Source organism: Magallana gigas, chromosome 7 (genome assembly GCF_963853765.1).
Source record: "Magallana gigas chromosome 7, xbMagGiga1.1, whole genome shotgun sequence".
In the NCBI taxonomy this organism is placed as follows: domain Eukaryota; kingdom Metazoa; phylum Mollusca; class Bivalvia; order Ostreida; family Ostreidae; genus Magallana; species Magallana gigas.
The window spans coordinates 8,985,423-8,999,980 of record NC_088859.1 but is presented as its reverse complement, the minus strand read 5'-3'; the positions used below and the strand labels follow the sequence as shown (position 1 = coordinate 8,999,980).

Here is a 14,558-nt window from a genome sequence, read left to right as displayed (position 1 = left end):
GAAATTTTTATTTTTATAAACGATCGATAATTTTGGAACTTATCAAGAAGATTTGTTAAATTATATTCGTTGTATTAGAAATTTTACTAATTTGTAAGTGATGGTCTTTCCGGAAACTGTAACTCCATTTTTTCATTTTAAACTTTACATTCGTTAAACCGAACAAATGGCGGAAAAAACAAAAAGCGTAGTCCAACTTCCACAAGTATAACTTATTTTATAGCACTGAGATGTCACAGGTAGGAGAAAGTTTACTGTAACGATAGTAAAATATAATTTTTTGTAATTTTAGTCACTCATTGTATTCACTGCGTTGGTATTGCCTCAATCAGCAGTGTACCAATATGAATTTATTATTTTATATTAATCTGAACTCATTTTCACTGATTTACCTGCAGTGCATGTAGGGAAGTGTACTTAAACATGTTAAATTTGACTTAGATGAACATTGAGTTTAAAGGAATATCCGTGATATTACATTTACAATGCCTTATGGAATCTACACAACATGAAAATCACATTCACTACTGTGTTAGTCTGGATATTTCATATGTATAATAATAGAGCAATATTTTGATAATTCAATTTATATTTCAGAAAAGCACCAGAGCTTCGGATAGAAGACAGGTTGTTAATCCCTTTAGCAGAAAATACGGATGGTATGTCTCTAATGTTGCATGATGTATATAATATTATTTACGTTAAACAGTACCTGTATATGTGGTATGAATGTGTATTGGGTTGGGAAAGATAATGACTGACAAGACCAGGATTTGAACACATGCCCCCAGAATCTCTAGTCAGGTGGTAAGCCAATCGAACTATATGGCACTGGTAATCAAATGGGTCTGACCATTAACAAAATGAACTCCCCTCAAATGATTTTTGCCATCAAAAATCAACATCCCCAAAGTTAATTCTTTCCCTGGCAGGAGTCAACCTGTCAGTTCCAGGGGTTGGCATATCATGAAATGTAACAGGATGGTAGAAATAATGAGAGATCAGACTGGGTGCTATTACCTGAATATGACAATATGTCCTTGGTTTAAAAATGCCTCTACCCCAAGCATTTTATCATACATAGTCATTTGTAATTTTTAAGCATATTTATACTACAAGGCATATTGGACATAAAATATGCTCTATATGTTTACATTCATTTTAAACTGTGTACATGTGTATGCTATAACATGTATCAGTATAAATCTGGAAAAAAACCTTTCGTCTTGTTTAGTAATATCTTAATATGCAATTCAAAGACAAAGGTGGTTAATTTTATTAGTCATTCTATGTTGTTAGATTTAACACAATTTAAGGAAGTTTAATATTCAAGGAAATTAATTTTAAAAAATATCCCAAAGTCCACCAGGTTCTGTTGTAATTGTTTTCCACAGTAAAAGGATATCAGATAGAGACAGCTATTTCAAATGAAACTGTAGTCTCCAGTTCTTATTTATCTTTTTTCACAGGAGAAGTGGTATTGAGATATTAGCTGGTAAAACAATCAGGAAGGATGCTGATGGATTTGAAGATTTCAGAGATTACTTATCTGAGTCAGGTAAAATATAGATCCAAGATACATTACTGTAAATCTGTATTTGTCTTTTCTAGGATTCAATTTTTTTTAATCCAATTTTCTGTTGTTACAACAGTCTTCTTGGTCATAATTAACTGAAGACTCTTAAACATTTTCATCTTCATCTATAAAAACATTTTGATCATGACATTAGGTACAAAGCAACCTTAAGTCAGAGGGGCTTTGCTTTTATTAAAGGGACATGGCCCTTCCTCTGGGCAAACAAGTTATGGTTGTACGCCAATTCAAATCCACACTAATTTATTGAAAAACCATTTTCTACCAATAACGTAGTACACACTAAATATAAAATGTTTACAGTATTAAAATGGATATAAGCAATATACCTGTAGATTGACTGACAGGATGATTTGTGTATCACAGAGGCAGAGACCACCTCAGAGTTTTCCGCTGTGGAGGATGCCTCGGTGCTAAAGGAGAACAGACAGAATCCCTATCCCCATTCAAAGCTGGCGGGGAAATATCTGCCCCAGCCCTCTGCTCATTCAACAGCGTACTCCTCCATGTGTAGCCAGGCCTCGCAGGGAGGGGCACTGTCGGAGGTGTACAATGGGGACACGCTCGGGATATCTTCAATCAATAACAGCCAGGTCAGGCATTCACTTTCTGAGTATTGATATTACATTTAGATAATCAATAGCTTAGAAATGTACAAAAGGTTTGAAAAATTGAACAGTGTCATTTTCATAGTTTTTTTGGTTTTTTTTTACTAAAGTTTTATTTGCATGTAGAAGATGAATGTGGCAAATTTTCATAAACTCAACATATGAATACAGGGTTGTTTGTCTTAATAGTTGGCATAAGAGAGTATTGATATCCATAAACAGCTTGGAACTAGAAGATTAACATGTAGTTTTTTTATGTTAACATGTATGTGGCAACATTTTAAGCACTAAGGCACATTGTTTACTTTGATTCAAAGAAGTCATGCATTTGAAAAAGTAAATATTTGTATATGTACTTTGTTAAAAATTTGATCAATGTCATTTAGGAGTCATTACCGTTTATTGTTTACTTGAATATTGGAATTGTATAAAAGTACATAAAAATTACATAAAAGTCAGTGTTTTAGTAATCAAATATGAATTGCCATTCCAGAAAAATAATAGAAGACAGGTTGTAAATCCATTTAGCAGAAAATATGGATGGTTAGTGGACTTTCCAGTTTCTTATAATCTATATTTTTTAAAATTTTCTGCTAATTTTATTATCATTCAAGCTTCAAAGTACAATGTAAGTCTTGTTAATTTGGATAAGCATTGTCATTTGATAATAAGATTTAATTTTTACATGATTTTGAAGTTCTTATTCTAATTTTATAGGAGAACTGGCATCGAAATATTAGCTGGTAAAACTGTAAAGAAAAATGCAGATGGATTTGAAGATTTCCGAGATTACTTATCAGAGTCAGGTAAAATAAGACACAAACTATTCAGGTACAATTGTACACCTAAACATTTAATTTATGTTGTAGTGACTCATCTTGTTTCTACAAGCAAAGTTGATAAAGATTTTAAGGGATGTTTATAAAAATGCACTGTGTATTAAAAGTTAGCTGCATACCCATGTACATGGACATGCAATGATTATTCAGATGACATTTGTAAAATAGATTCTATAACCAACAGAGCCAGACAGCTTGAGCAGTTCAGGAATGAACAGTTATCTGTCAAGAACGGGGACCAACTTCACAAGAGAACCTTCCAAACTGGTAAATCCATTTTGATGAACATCTTCAGTAGATTTTTAATTAATTAGACATGAACTAAATTTCAGACTCAAACATCTTTACTAGTTATGGTAGATTTTTAATTAAATATTAAGTAGATTTTAGACAAAAAAAAAAGCCTTCCATGAATCAATTGGCAAAAAAAACACAATTTTTTTATGATGTTTGATGATTTTACGGTAATCCTTGTTTGTTTGTTTTTGTAGACAGAAGATCATACACAGTAAGTGATTTTAGATACAGTTGAACTTCGGTATCGCGGACACTGATATCTCGAATACAATGGATATGTCAAAGTGATTTTTTAAGTCCCAAACACTTAAACTTTAAGTATTTTACCCTTGATATCTCGAATACTCGGATATATCAAAGTTTTTAACCAACCTCATCTAGTTCGAGATAATGAGGTTTGACTGTACTTACAATTATTTCGTGATTTTTTTGTTTTGTTTGATATGCAATTACAATGTATAATATATTCCAATAATTTTATTTTAAAGAACTGGGGATCTGAGTTTAATTTCTCCTGGGATGAACAACAATCTCCAATGTCTGTTTTGTTTAAAATTTTAATGATTATCTTTTAGTTATGATGATAGCATGTCTACAAGTGCTGAAGCCTCCCATTCAGGTCTGTTTTAAGATATTTATAATGAAATACCATAACTTACATTACAAAGAGAAAAAAATACCAGCTTTTTTTCAAAAAGCACTCTAAGGACTTTTAAAAATTGCTCTGAAATAATTAAAGATATTTCCTTTTTGCTGGCATTAGCGTCCGGAATCAGGACCAGGTCTGTAGACAGTATGGAGGATGATAGCACCCAGAAGGAGGGAGACACACCCACTTATACACGGACCCAGTCCATGGCCAGTAATAAAGGTATGTAACATTCTTAATAGATTACAGCAATCATTTTGTCTTCTCTCTATTTCACACATTTAATAGAGGAGTTATTAAAAAACACTTTGTTATGTATTTTCCTGGTGAAATATACTAGAAGTTTTGCTAATTTCAAGAAAGGAGATACTGTCCACAAGGTAATATTAGTCCCTATTTATTTTCATTTTCACTGTTCACTCTCCTTGTCAAATGGTAAATTTAAAAGTGGGCAAATTCAAAGCAATTTTTAGTTTTCAATACTGTGTTAATTAGAAAGAGTATCTGTGTATACTGTGTATTCAAGAAGGGGCGAAACAGTTTGCTAGAACAAAAAAAAAAACATGGGTCAAAAATAATCCTGTGTACTGTAACTGTTATCCAGTGCTCTGCACCTGTGCTTAATGACTCATTGGATGAAATCTTGTTTCAAGTTGCTAGTGTCCACAATTAATTTTCCATGTTAAAAATCATGCCTTATCCCACATTGAATGACCACTTTTATCCTCTGGAAAGTCAAGAATATTCAGGCAACCAATAAAAGTGAAGTCCCAGAAAGTAAGAAATGTGTTATTTGTTGGTCATTGATGTTGAGATCAATCAGTTAACCATACGTATTAGTCTAAAGTTGTTTGTCAAACCCATTTCAAAGATGTTTTTGTCCATTAAATCAATACATGACAATTTATTTTTTTTAGAATCTATTGGATCTGAAGATGAAAAGACCCCAAAAGCAGATAAATCATCATACACTGCCAGTGCCAATTCTCCAGACAATGACCAGACCAATGAAAAAACTCCCACTCAGTCCTACGAAGAAACTGGTGAGTTTACCGCAGGGACAGGCACTCATTCCCAGGGGAGTCCCTCGCAGGATGGATCTGGTGGTCAAACACCCACCCAGGGTAGAATAGAGGAACACGCCACTGACCCAGAGATCACAAAAGCCTCCCACATGGACATTGGCGGCAACAAGACAGGGTCGATAACAAAGTCGGAGGATTTCACGAATAGTGTTGTGCCAAGCTTCAGGACTCGCAAAAGGTTTGTATAAGACTGAGTACCTATGTATTAATGTTTCATGAACAGAGGAAAAGTGCCTTTTTAACTGAGTCGTCATTGTGTAAGCCAAAGTCAATCATGCTACATGTAAGTGCAGTTTGTCTTTATAACAATAAATACCTGAGAGGGGTTCTATTTGAATGATATTCCTTAATAATATCTTGCTTATGTTTATATTTAGATGTTAAATGTGTATTTTGGCATTTCGTTGCAGGATATCATTTTCAGTCACTGACTTCAATGCCAGCAGGAGATCATCTAAAGCAACAGCAGAAGACAAGTGAGTTAAGGTCCTCAGATCTTCAGCCTCAAAGTATTTTTTTTCACCATAAAAATATTCTTTGTCCTTCGAACTTTATAAATGAAATGAAATAAAAAGAAATTTAGTGAAGATATCCATGCATTTTACAAATATGCATTACACTGATGGATATAATGGAATGCATATACAAGTTGAGATCAAATTTAAAAAAAAAAGGTTGTACCAGTGCATCGGTGGCTTGAACCCCTTTACCTTTATGTAGTAGGTCTCTATGGAACCACTTAGCCAAGCATTTCATTGAATAGCTGTTTGTAATATTAACACTACAAGACTAATCAAATTTGTCTATTTAAAAGGCAGATTTTTGGTACGAATTAAAAAACTCCATATAAATTAGAGTTATCAAACATTGCTGAGGATTGGAGATTGTTAAAAAGTAAAAATGTGAAATACCTGCATATTTACTGATCAAATGTTCAATACTTGGATATTTTATTTTATATTTATTTATCATTCTCTTAAACTATAGGAAAGAAAATTTTCTATTTCAACCAACTTCTAAATTGTAGAAGACAGGAAACAATGTCTTGTGCATGTATTTTATGAAATTTGAAGTATAGGTCATGAAGGGTTTTTTATAGAAGTGAAGCCAGTATACCAGTGACAGTACCAGGAGCAAATCCAGACAGTGATGCGGATAGTGTGGATATTATCATTGTTAATGAAGATGAAGAGGAAACAGATCGGAAATCAAGGGGCAGGAAGAGTTCTCAGGAAACAAGAACATCTGCCACATTAAGATCATCTCAAGCTAAATCAGATGATGAACAGGTCAAGGTCAAAGGCCAAGGTCGTAGAAGTTCAAAATCTATACAGAACAAGAATTCATCCTTAGTTAAAAGAACAAGGTATTAACAAAGTGATTTGTTACAATAATTCATGTCACTTATGTAATAAAATATGATTAAATTCTGATAGTAGTTTATTCAATTGATTAATTATATTAAAAAAAATTAATGGATAGGAAGAGAGTCTAGGAATTTTATATTATTCTTTTATTTCTACTTCACATTTTTCGTTAAAAGGGGTGCACGTGGAAAATCTCTTTCCTCTTTGTTGCCACTGGAAACATCTAAGCTGGATTCCAGTGAAAAACAATCGTCCCGGAAAATTCGAGGAAGGAGTATGGATAGTAGTTCCATGGAACTGAATTCATCAGACCATAGAGAGCTAACAAAAGCTGTCATAGAGAGGTACGCATTCCCAAGTTGTGTAAAGTTATAGCCACACACTCAAAGAATTGGCTAACAAGTGATTATTTAATTTTTTCCATCAAAATTGCAGAATTGATAATTTGGAAATCATTGGACATTTTTTCATTTACAGCATTTCTATGAAATAACATGTACATACCCATCAATTTTATTTTATGTTTATATTTATTGGTGCATGCACTTGATATGTTTACTATTGAAACAGCCAAACTAAAATCAACCAATTTTTTAATGTCAAAAGTCCTGCTCCTATATTGTATTAACAATTCAAGATTAGTGCAGTTATATACAGTGTACTTTGATAATGAAATTCATATCAGTTCATATCTTATATTTTTGTTTCCGGAATGATATTTAGTCATGATAGGAACAATATGGAGAAAGAAGAGTTGGATCAACAAGATGACGAGACGGCATCTAACGCCAGTCAGGAGTTTTTGTTCTTCAAAGACAGAAGGGCAGAGAAATCCCAGACCACGCACAGTAAAACACAAGAGATCAAGGCAACAAACAAGACTCAGCATAAAAGAAAGTCAAGTCTCCTGGTCAAATCAATGAGTGCAAAGGACACAGCTTCAGATTTCAGTGCGGACGATTCAGTGGATCCAAACATTGAGATAGAGAAGTGGAAAAAGGGAAAGCCCAAAGTGGGAGGGAAAAGAAAAAATGAACTTGATGTCAATAAGAAAGACAATGTAGAGGCAAGCGATGAACCTCCACCTCATTCTCCACCAAAGAAATTGAAAGGAAAGAAAAGAGGAAAGGACAGCAGTGCTTCTAGAGGAAGATCAAAATCAAATGATGATGATGGTCCAAAAATACTTAAAGGAAAAAGTGGTAGGGATAGTAAAGTTTCTGATAAATCAGTAGATGATGTGGATACACAAGACAATGAAGTATTTAGTGATATAGAGGCATCAGAGTTAGTTATAGAGGAAGAAGTCACAAATGGTTCAAAATCAGTGAGAAAAAGGAAATCTAGCTCTACCAAAGACAGTATTCCATTGGGAGTGTCAAGAAATTCTGTGGAAATTCCAAGTGTCACTGCTGTGACAATGGCAGAGGACTCTGTGCATCATGGCAACGAAGAAGGTGGAAACAGTGTAACAGAGAAGGATGTGGATAATCAAGGAAGTGTGTCTACTACCAAAAAAAGGAGAGGTTCTAAAACAAGCAAAAGCAGTGTGTCTGATTCTGATTTAACTACCAACAAGACGCCTAGGAATAGGAGTCAGAAGTTACCAACTAAAAAGTCCAGAAAGTCATCCACAGACAAATCACATGTATCAGACGTTAATAATAGTGTAGAAGTTACTGTTCCTAAAACAAATGCTTCGATTCATGCGAGTAGATACATTCACAGTTTTTTGTTAGATGACCATGACAAGCAAGAGGAGGACAATAGCAACAAGAGTTCAAGATCCAAAAGTTTGGGCTATAAAACAAGAAAAGCCAAGACCAGGAATGATTCGATGAAAAGAAAACTGAACAGTGCTCAGAAATCCAACAAGTTCCAAAGTAAAAGTTTTTCTAATGGGAGAGGGTCAGTAAGAAAAGATGTGCCTAGTCAGTCCGATGCTGATGTTAGTAGAAGGAAATCAATGAAGAAATCCAGGAGTCTTCATTCAGCTTTTATTGGCACAATGGAGAGTCTTCCAGGGAAGGAGGATCTTCCAGAGGATTCTGAAATTAATAGTGTGGAAGATATTGACCCCAATGACCTTTATGTGGAAAAGGAGAAAGTAAAATCCACAAGAAGTAAAAGAAAAGGACAGAAGCAGAGTCAACAACTAGAAGACAAACCTGATGAAAGGAAAACAAGAACAAAGGGAAGACAGAAACTTGAAAAATCAAAAAAGAAAATGGAGAATTCAGTTGACAATTCCATGGAGGAGGGAGATGTTGAAGATGTTCAGAATGAAGCTGAACATAATGATGATCAAAATGAACACAATGAAACTGGAAATCGTTCCATAAAGAATAAAACAGGGCAAAACAAGGCAAAAAGTTTAACAACCTCTAAGAAAAGGAAAGGAAAATCAGGCAAAAAAAACTTGAATAAGAGTTTAGATGAAGTGGAAATGCCTGAGGAAGTTGCAGCAGAAGTGGCTAATGAAGATTCAGTAGACCTGACAAATGGTGATGTATTGAGGGAAGCTGAGGACGGAACAAATATGGATGACAATGAAGCAATGAATGACCAGCCTAGTGTTCATGATGAAGGTAAAATCTAGGAGCAGTCATTTATTATACATGTACATGTATTTTATATGCAAGAGATGGACATTTAAAGCTATCAAAAAACAGTAAGCAAAGTACACCACTGCAAACTGCTTATCTCATAGCATCTACTCATTTAAGATGAACATCTTATCTTCTGAAGTGTGTCAAATGTGATACATGCTGAATGTATTGTTGAAATGTAAGCTGTAATTTTTGAAAACTGAACAGTGTAATTCTTTTGATTTTTAGTTCAGCAGGAAAATGCATTAAGCAGAAAACAGAGCCTGGCAATGACCCCAGTCTCTGTGTACCAGGTTGATGAAGACCTACTGAAGAGCGGGGTCTCATTTAGACAAAGGAACCGCACCCTAGTCAAAAACTCAACCATGAATTTTACCACATTTGACAGTAAGAATCCTCGATAGATTTGGAGGTCTAAGTTTTGTTGTTTGTATGTGCATTAGCTGAATTAAATTTAATTTAATGGATACTTTTACAATCATTTGTGTCTTTAATAAAAAAAAAAAAATGCTTCATCACTTCAACACTGGGCTTTAATATTTGTCAGAGCATACATTACTAACTAACAATGCATTTTCAAAAGTGTTGATATTCTATATGAATGTATTATTTACAATGAAATTTAGTGTAAAAACAGACAAAAATGTACTGATTGTTCAGTGAGATCATTTTGTCATTTTCTATTTGTGATAGAAACTCCAGTTGCTCGAAAGAAGCAGATGAGTTTTATGGAATCCCCTGGTCCAGGTCTGACCCCGATACTGAGACAGCCAGGGTCAGTCAAGCGAGGCAAGAAGCGGAGGGTGACCATCAACCATTTAGTGCAGGAGCAGTCTTTTCAAACTGGTTAGTGGATAACTTACATGAAATATTTTATATCCAGGGGTTTTTCACAAAATTTAAGGAAATGGGGTTAATATGTATCAGGGTTACCTCGTTTATTTGTGTCAGTCAAATTTAGCAATTTTAAAAGTTTCTAATAACAAAAACTAGTGGATATAATTGTTATTATTTTACAATGTGAAATTGATCGCTAAAAATGGAAAATACACCTATGACCATCGCAAAAAATAACAGGAAATATGGCAGTTTTTCATCTCTCTGAAATTACCCATTGTCGAAATTATTTTGGAATGTTTTTGAAGGAGAGCATGAGAGACTGTCCACCAGTGTTGGTTCCCTGTCATCGATGTCTCTCAATACAACACCTGTCCACATCTTCCAGACAACCACCAGTGAATCTCCTGTTCCACAGATGTTAATGCCACCACAGCCTAAAATATGTAAGGTCACTTAAGAATTTATTTTATACAAAACGTAAAGTACATGTACTATGTACTTGACGTGTGATCTCCAGCAACTTTGATAATACTCCCAGAACAGTTCATATTGCCAACAAGTGGCAATTTATTCGTAGTTTAATAAAAAAAAAAAACTAAAGTTTGTTTCAGGGAGGAGTTTTTTTCTTTATACATGTATATGTGTATGTCATTGAGAGAGATACAAAGTCTTTTTTGTTTAATAATTGTATTGAATAAAACCAATATTTTAATTGAAATCTATGCAAAAAAAACACTAGGAATAAAAAAATCATTCTTTGAGAATATTGAGGTGATAATTTTGGTTTTTAAATCAAATAAAGCCCTCATAATATCCAAAGAATGATTCCTTTAATATTACTTATATTTATATTATTTTCAGCAACTGTACAATTGCATATTTGAATATGAATAAGCAAACCCCGCTTGGGCCCCAATCAAACATTTGAAACTATTGGACTGTATAGTACAAAATCGATATTTAAGCATTGAATCATTATTTTTTGAAAGATATAGTCTCATAACTGCAGTGGTTTGTGCATAAAAATTAAGTAACGTGCCCTAGCGCGTTATGAAAATTTGTATGCACACACCACTGCAGTAATGAGACTATATCTTTCAAAAAATAATGATTTAATGCTTATATTTACATTTTTTTAATTCTTGCCTTGTCTGCAAATGTGATTTATAGGTCAAAATTTCTGTTTTATCCTAAGGGTAAGTTCTAATTAATGGAAGAGCCACTGTAACAGCCGCAAGCGTGAACTTTGATTCTCGCTTGTGACGTTACATTTTACAGCGTTCAACGTTTGTGACGTCATAATAAAACTCGTCATTTTAACCTTTGAGTACCTTGTGTGTGTTACAGTCTTATAACTGCAGTACCTTTCCAGGCACTTTACATGCAAAAAATATTTAGAATGTAAATATATAGTGTTATTGCAGGCAAGAAGAAAAAAATAAAAATGATATTGTTAAATTACAGACTTAAAAATTTTATTTAGAATTAATTAGAAAAATAAATTCTTTAACCAGGTGATGTATGTTTTAATGTTGATTGTGTTTTACCAGTCCTTCCTGAGGATGCCTCTGATGGCCTCAGAAGGTCACGAAGAGTTCGCTGCCAACCCGTGGCCTGGTACAAAGGGGAGCGATTGGTGTATGAACGAAGAAAGTCAGGTGAAATGACAAGTTGTACTGAATACATTTCTTTGATTCAATGTACAATTATCCATGTCAAAAATGCATCAATTTCTTAAGCTGTGCAAAATATATTTCTTTTATTCACTGAGCCTCTGGATACATATTTCTGCAAAACAATTGTTTATTATCTTAATTATGGTTCTGCAGCTTCTAAAGTTGTGTGGAATATATTTCATTAAATGAACATTTGGATACTACGGTATTGTCTTCCCATAAAATTGTTTTTGATATTGTTTCTGTAAATTGGTTTTCTGATAATAGCTATGGGGTTATTTTAATTTTCTGTTTTCTTATTTTCTTGTTTAGGTCTTGGCATTAAGAAAGTTGTGCCATCTCATGTAGAGATGCTAATGATGGCCCAGGAAGCCAAACGGAGGAAGAACGTCCTCAAGCGAAGACGCCAAAAAGGTCAATATTGTACTCTGAAATCACACATCTGTCACAAATTTGATAGATTTCATCTAAGTTAAGTGTGATATATAGCTTTAAATAAAGGTACCTACTTTGTAGACCACATATAAGTATTTGGTAATTTTTTTCTGCAGGTAAACAGGTAAAAAGTACCCCCTCCCCCAGGAGAAATCTGTCAGTACACACCACTCTGGACCCTGAGCTTCAGGACGGCAGTGATTCAGAAATCCCGGTCGTGATCCCTGGTACAGATGAGGAAGTCATTATGGGTAGGAAAGAAATTGGGTTTTAAAGGAAGGAATTGTTTTTCATAGACTAACTGAAATGCTATATTTTCTCACAGACTGGCTTTGCTATGGACATAATTACTTATATTAGGAAGGTTATAGAAAATCATAATCAAGATGGAATTAAAAATTTGGGTCCCTAATCAATAAATTTTTTATTATCATTAGAAAGACTATTTTATAAGATGATACTTTTGTAGAAAAGATTTGTATTAATAAAATGATAACATTTATCAAACATAGGATTTGTTTTATATTCACTATATTCTTAAAATAATTTTAATATTTTATTAGTCTTAGCATTTTAGATTTTAAGTTATATCCCTTGATATACTAAGTACTTGTATATGCAAGTTTTATCTGGTGTTCACAGTATTTGCCCACTTTGTCATTGAATGATTGTACATATACATGTACTTTATTCACATCTGCTGGACTTTATCTTAGAATACCAGGTAATTGAAAACTCAGACAAGTATTCTCATTTTTTCACATACTTGTATAAACTGTAAATGTAAACCTTTTACAGAAATATACTTGTACTATTTTTAGTTTTAATGTACATAGAGCTCATATAGGAGAATGATTGTTAATCAAGCAATTGCCATCCATTGAGGTAATCAGGTTTCATAATTGTAATGTACTAGAACTTGAACATTATGATTATTATTTTCCTCAGAGTGCTTCAGTTCCAAGGATTCAGAGGTGTTTGTTGGGCCGTCAAAACACGACCCGATTTCATCGGACCCATACGTCATGTCTCTGCGACTGAATCAGAAGCAGTTTATGATGGGTAGCCTGTACTTGAGGCCGCTGAAAACAAAGCCGGAGCAAATTGTCAATAAAGGAACCATGGTAATAACAAGTAGACCTTTTTATTTTATCAAAATTATTTCTAAAAAATTGGGTTTTTTGGTAATTTGTGGTTTTCTTTAAAAAATGTGGTTTATAAAAAGAATATTCAGTCAATTTTTACTGCCTGAGTGATTATTATTTTATAATTAACCGAATCTTTTAATCTGCCTTACATGTACATGTATGTTACACTGAAATGCAAGATGCTCAATAATTGCATTACAATCAATTCAATTATTTTATTAATAATTGTTCTTTCTATACTGTAGCATGTTCATGTGCTATACAATGTATACTTGCAACACAAGTTAATCTACATGGTATGATACATATTGTACACAGGGAAATATTCGCCCCTGTATTATATTCACCCCTTGTGTCTTCATTATCAGTGGGTGAATTTAAGACAGGGCAAGTTCCAATGTCTCAAATTTTATCTCTTTTGACACTACTATGTCTGGGCGAATTCAAGACTGGACAAAGCCATTTGCAAATGTACATAGGGCAAAAATAACATGAGATTAAAAATAGCCCTGCACACTGTATTCTTTGTAAGGTAACATACTCAAACGGTTGCACTTATTTACAGGTGTTTTGTCTGCTCAAAGGAAAGATTTCAGTGACCATTCACAGAACCAAGAGAATTATGGAGGCTGGTGACATGTTTTTTATTCCACAAGGTAAAGGACTGTAATTGCTCATCTCGTATGTAGTTATTCTCATCGTAATGTTGAAATCATTTGAATTTCATTTAAAATTATTGTGATGCAATCTATAGACATGTACATGTAGCCACCTGGTACAATCAATGAATTTTGTACAATAGGTGGCTGACCTTGTTGTAATTTTCATATGTTGAATAGCAATAAACTGACAAGCACAGACTTCTTTCAAGAGTCAAGACTAAGAATAATTCTTTATTAAATGAGTCAAGAATCTGCCCAATACACAGTCAAGTGCCTGTAGTTTGTTAAAATCAAAGTTATTATCGAACTTTACCTGGGAAATGAAGAATGTTTTAACATTTAGAAATTAATACTGAGAATTTAAATGTAACTGGTTTTAAAATATTTTATCATGATTCATATAACGTATTCTTGCATGTACATTTGTGTCTAGCTTCAATCAACTTTGGGAAACGATATTGTCTTTTCACCATTAAAATCAAAAGTTAGCCAGTATTAAAAGCATGTATTTGATCACACGTCATTATAAGCTTACTGTGATTATTTCAGGTAACACCTACAGTATGGAGAATCTGAGGAGAGAGGAGGCACGGCTAACGTTCTCCTGTTACAAGTTCGGAGAGGACGAATCTTCAAGTTCCAGTGAATGAATGCCATTCATGAACAGAACCATTAAAGGGGCGCATTATTCCAATTAGGTCAGTGAGGAGCCAATTTTAACAACAGGACATTGTTTGAGTGTCATATTT

General features: G+C 33.7%; 1 protein-coding gene across 2 annotated transcripts; it reads left to right on the top strand.

Moving 5' to 3' along the window:
- The first annotated feature begins 80 nt into the window (after positions 1-80).
- Positions 81-14,558, top strand: LOC105322968 (centromere protein C). Of its 2 annotated transcripts, none has more exons than XM_034455968.2 (24): positions 81-239; positions 598-659; positions 1,470-1,558; positions 1,961-2,187; positions 2,696-2,745; positions 2,920-3,008; positions 3,226-3,308; positions 3,533-3,549; positions 3,914-3,957; positions 4,102-4,209; positions 4,905-5,250; positions 5,483-5,548; positions 6,160-6,438; positions 6,616-6,783; positions 7,163-9,027; positions 9,277-9,435; positions 9,742-9,894; positions 10,194-10,331; positions 11,439-11,546; positions 11,877-11,978; positions 12,116-12,250; positions 12,948-13,123; positions 13,713-13,803; positions 14,359-14,558. In XM_034455968.2, exons 1-24 carry the CDS (start codon positions 231-233, stop codon positions 14,457-14,459), a joined length of 4,665 nt encoding a protein of 1,554 aa, XP_034311859.2. In that variant the 5' UTR covers positions 81-230; the 3' UTR covers positions 14,460-14,558. The 2 variants fall into 2 exon arrangements, with proteins under 2 accessions (XP_034311859.2, XP_034311861.2); XM_034455970.2 differs by having other exon boundaries at positions 85-239; positions 6,172-6,438.

Excerpts from the sequence above, each read along its gene's own strand:
- LOC105322968 (XM_034455968.2), top strand. Across the intron at positions 1,559-1,960 it reads AGATTACTTATCTGAGTCAG|AGGCAGAGACCACCTCAGAG; the intron begins GTAAAATATAGA and ends TGTGTATCACAG. Across the intron at positions 11,979-12,115 it reads CAAGCGAAGACGCCAAAAAG|GTAAACAGGTAAAAAGTACC; the intron begins GTCAATATTGTA and ends TTTTTTCTGCAG.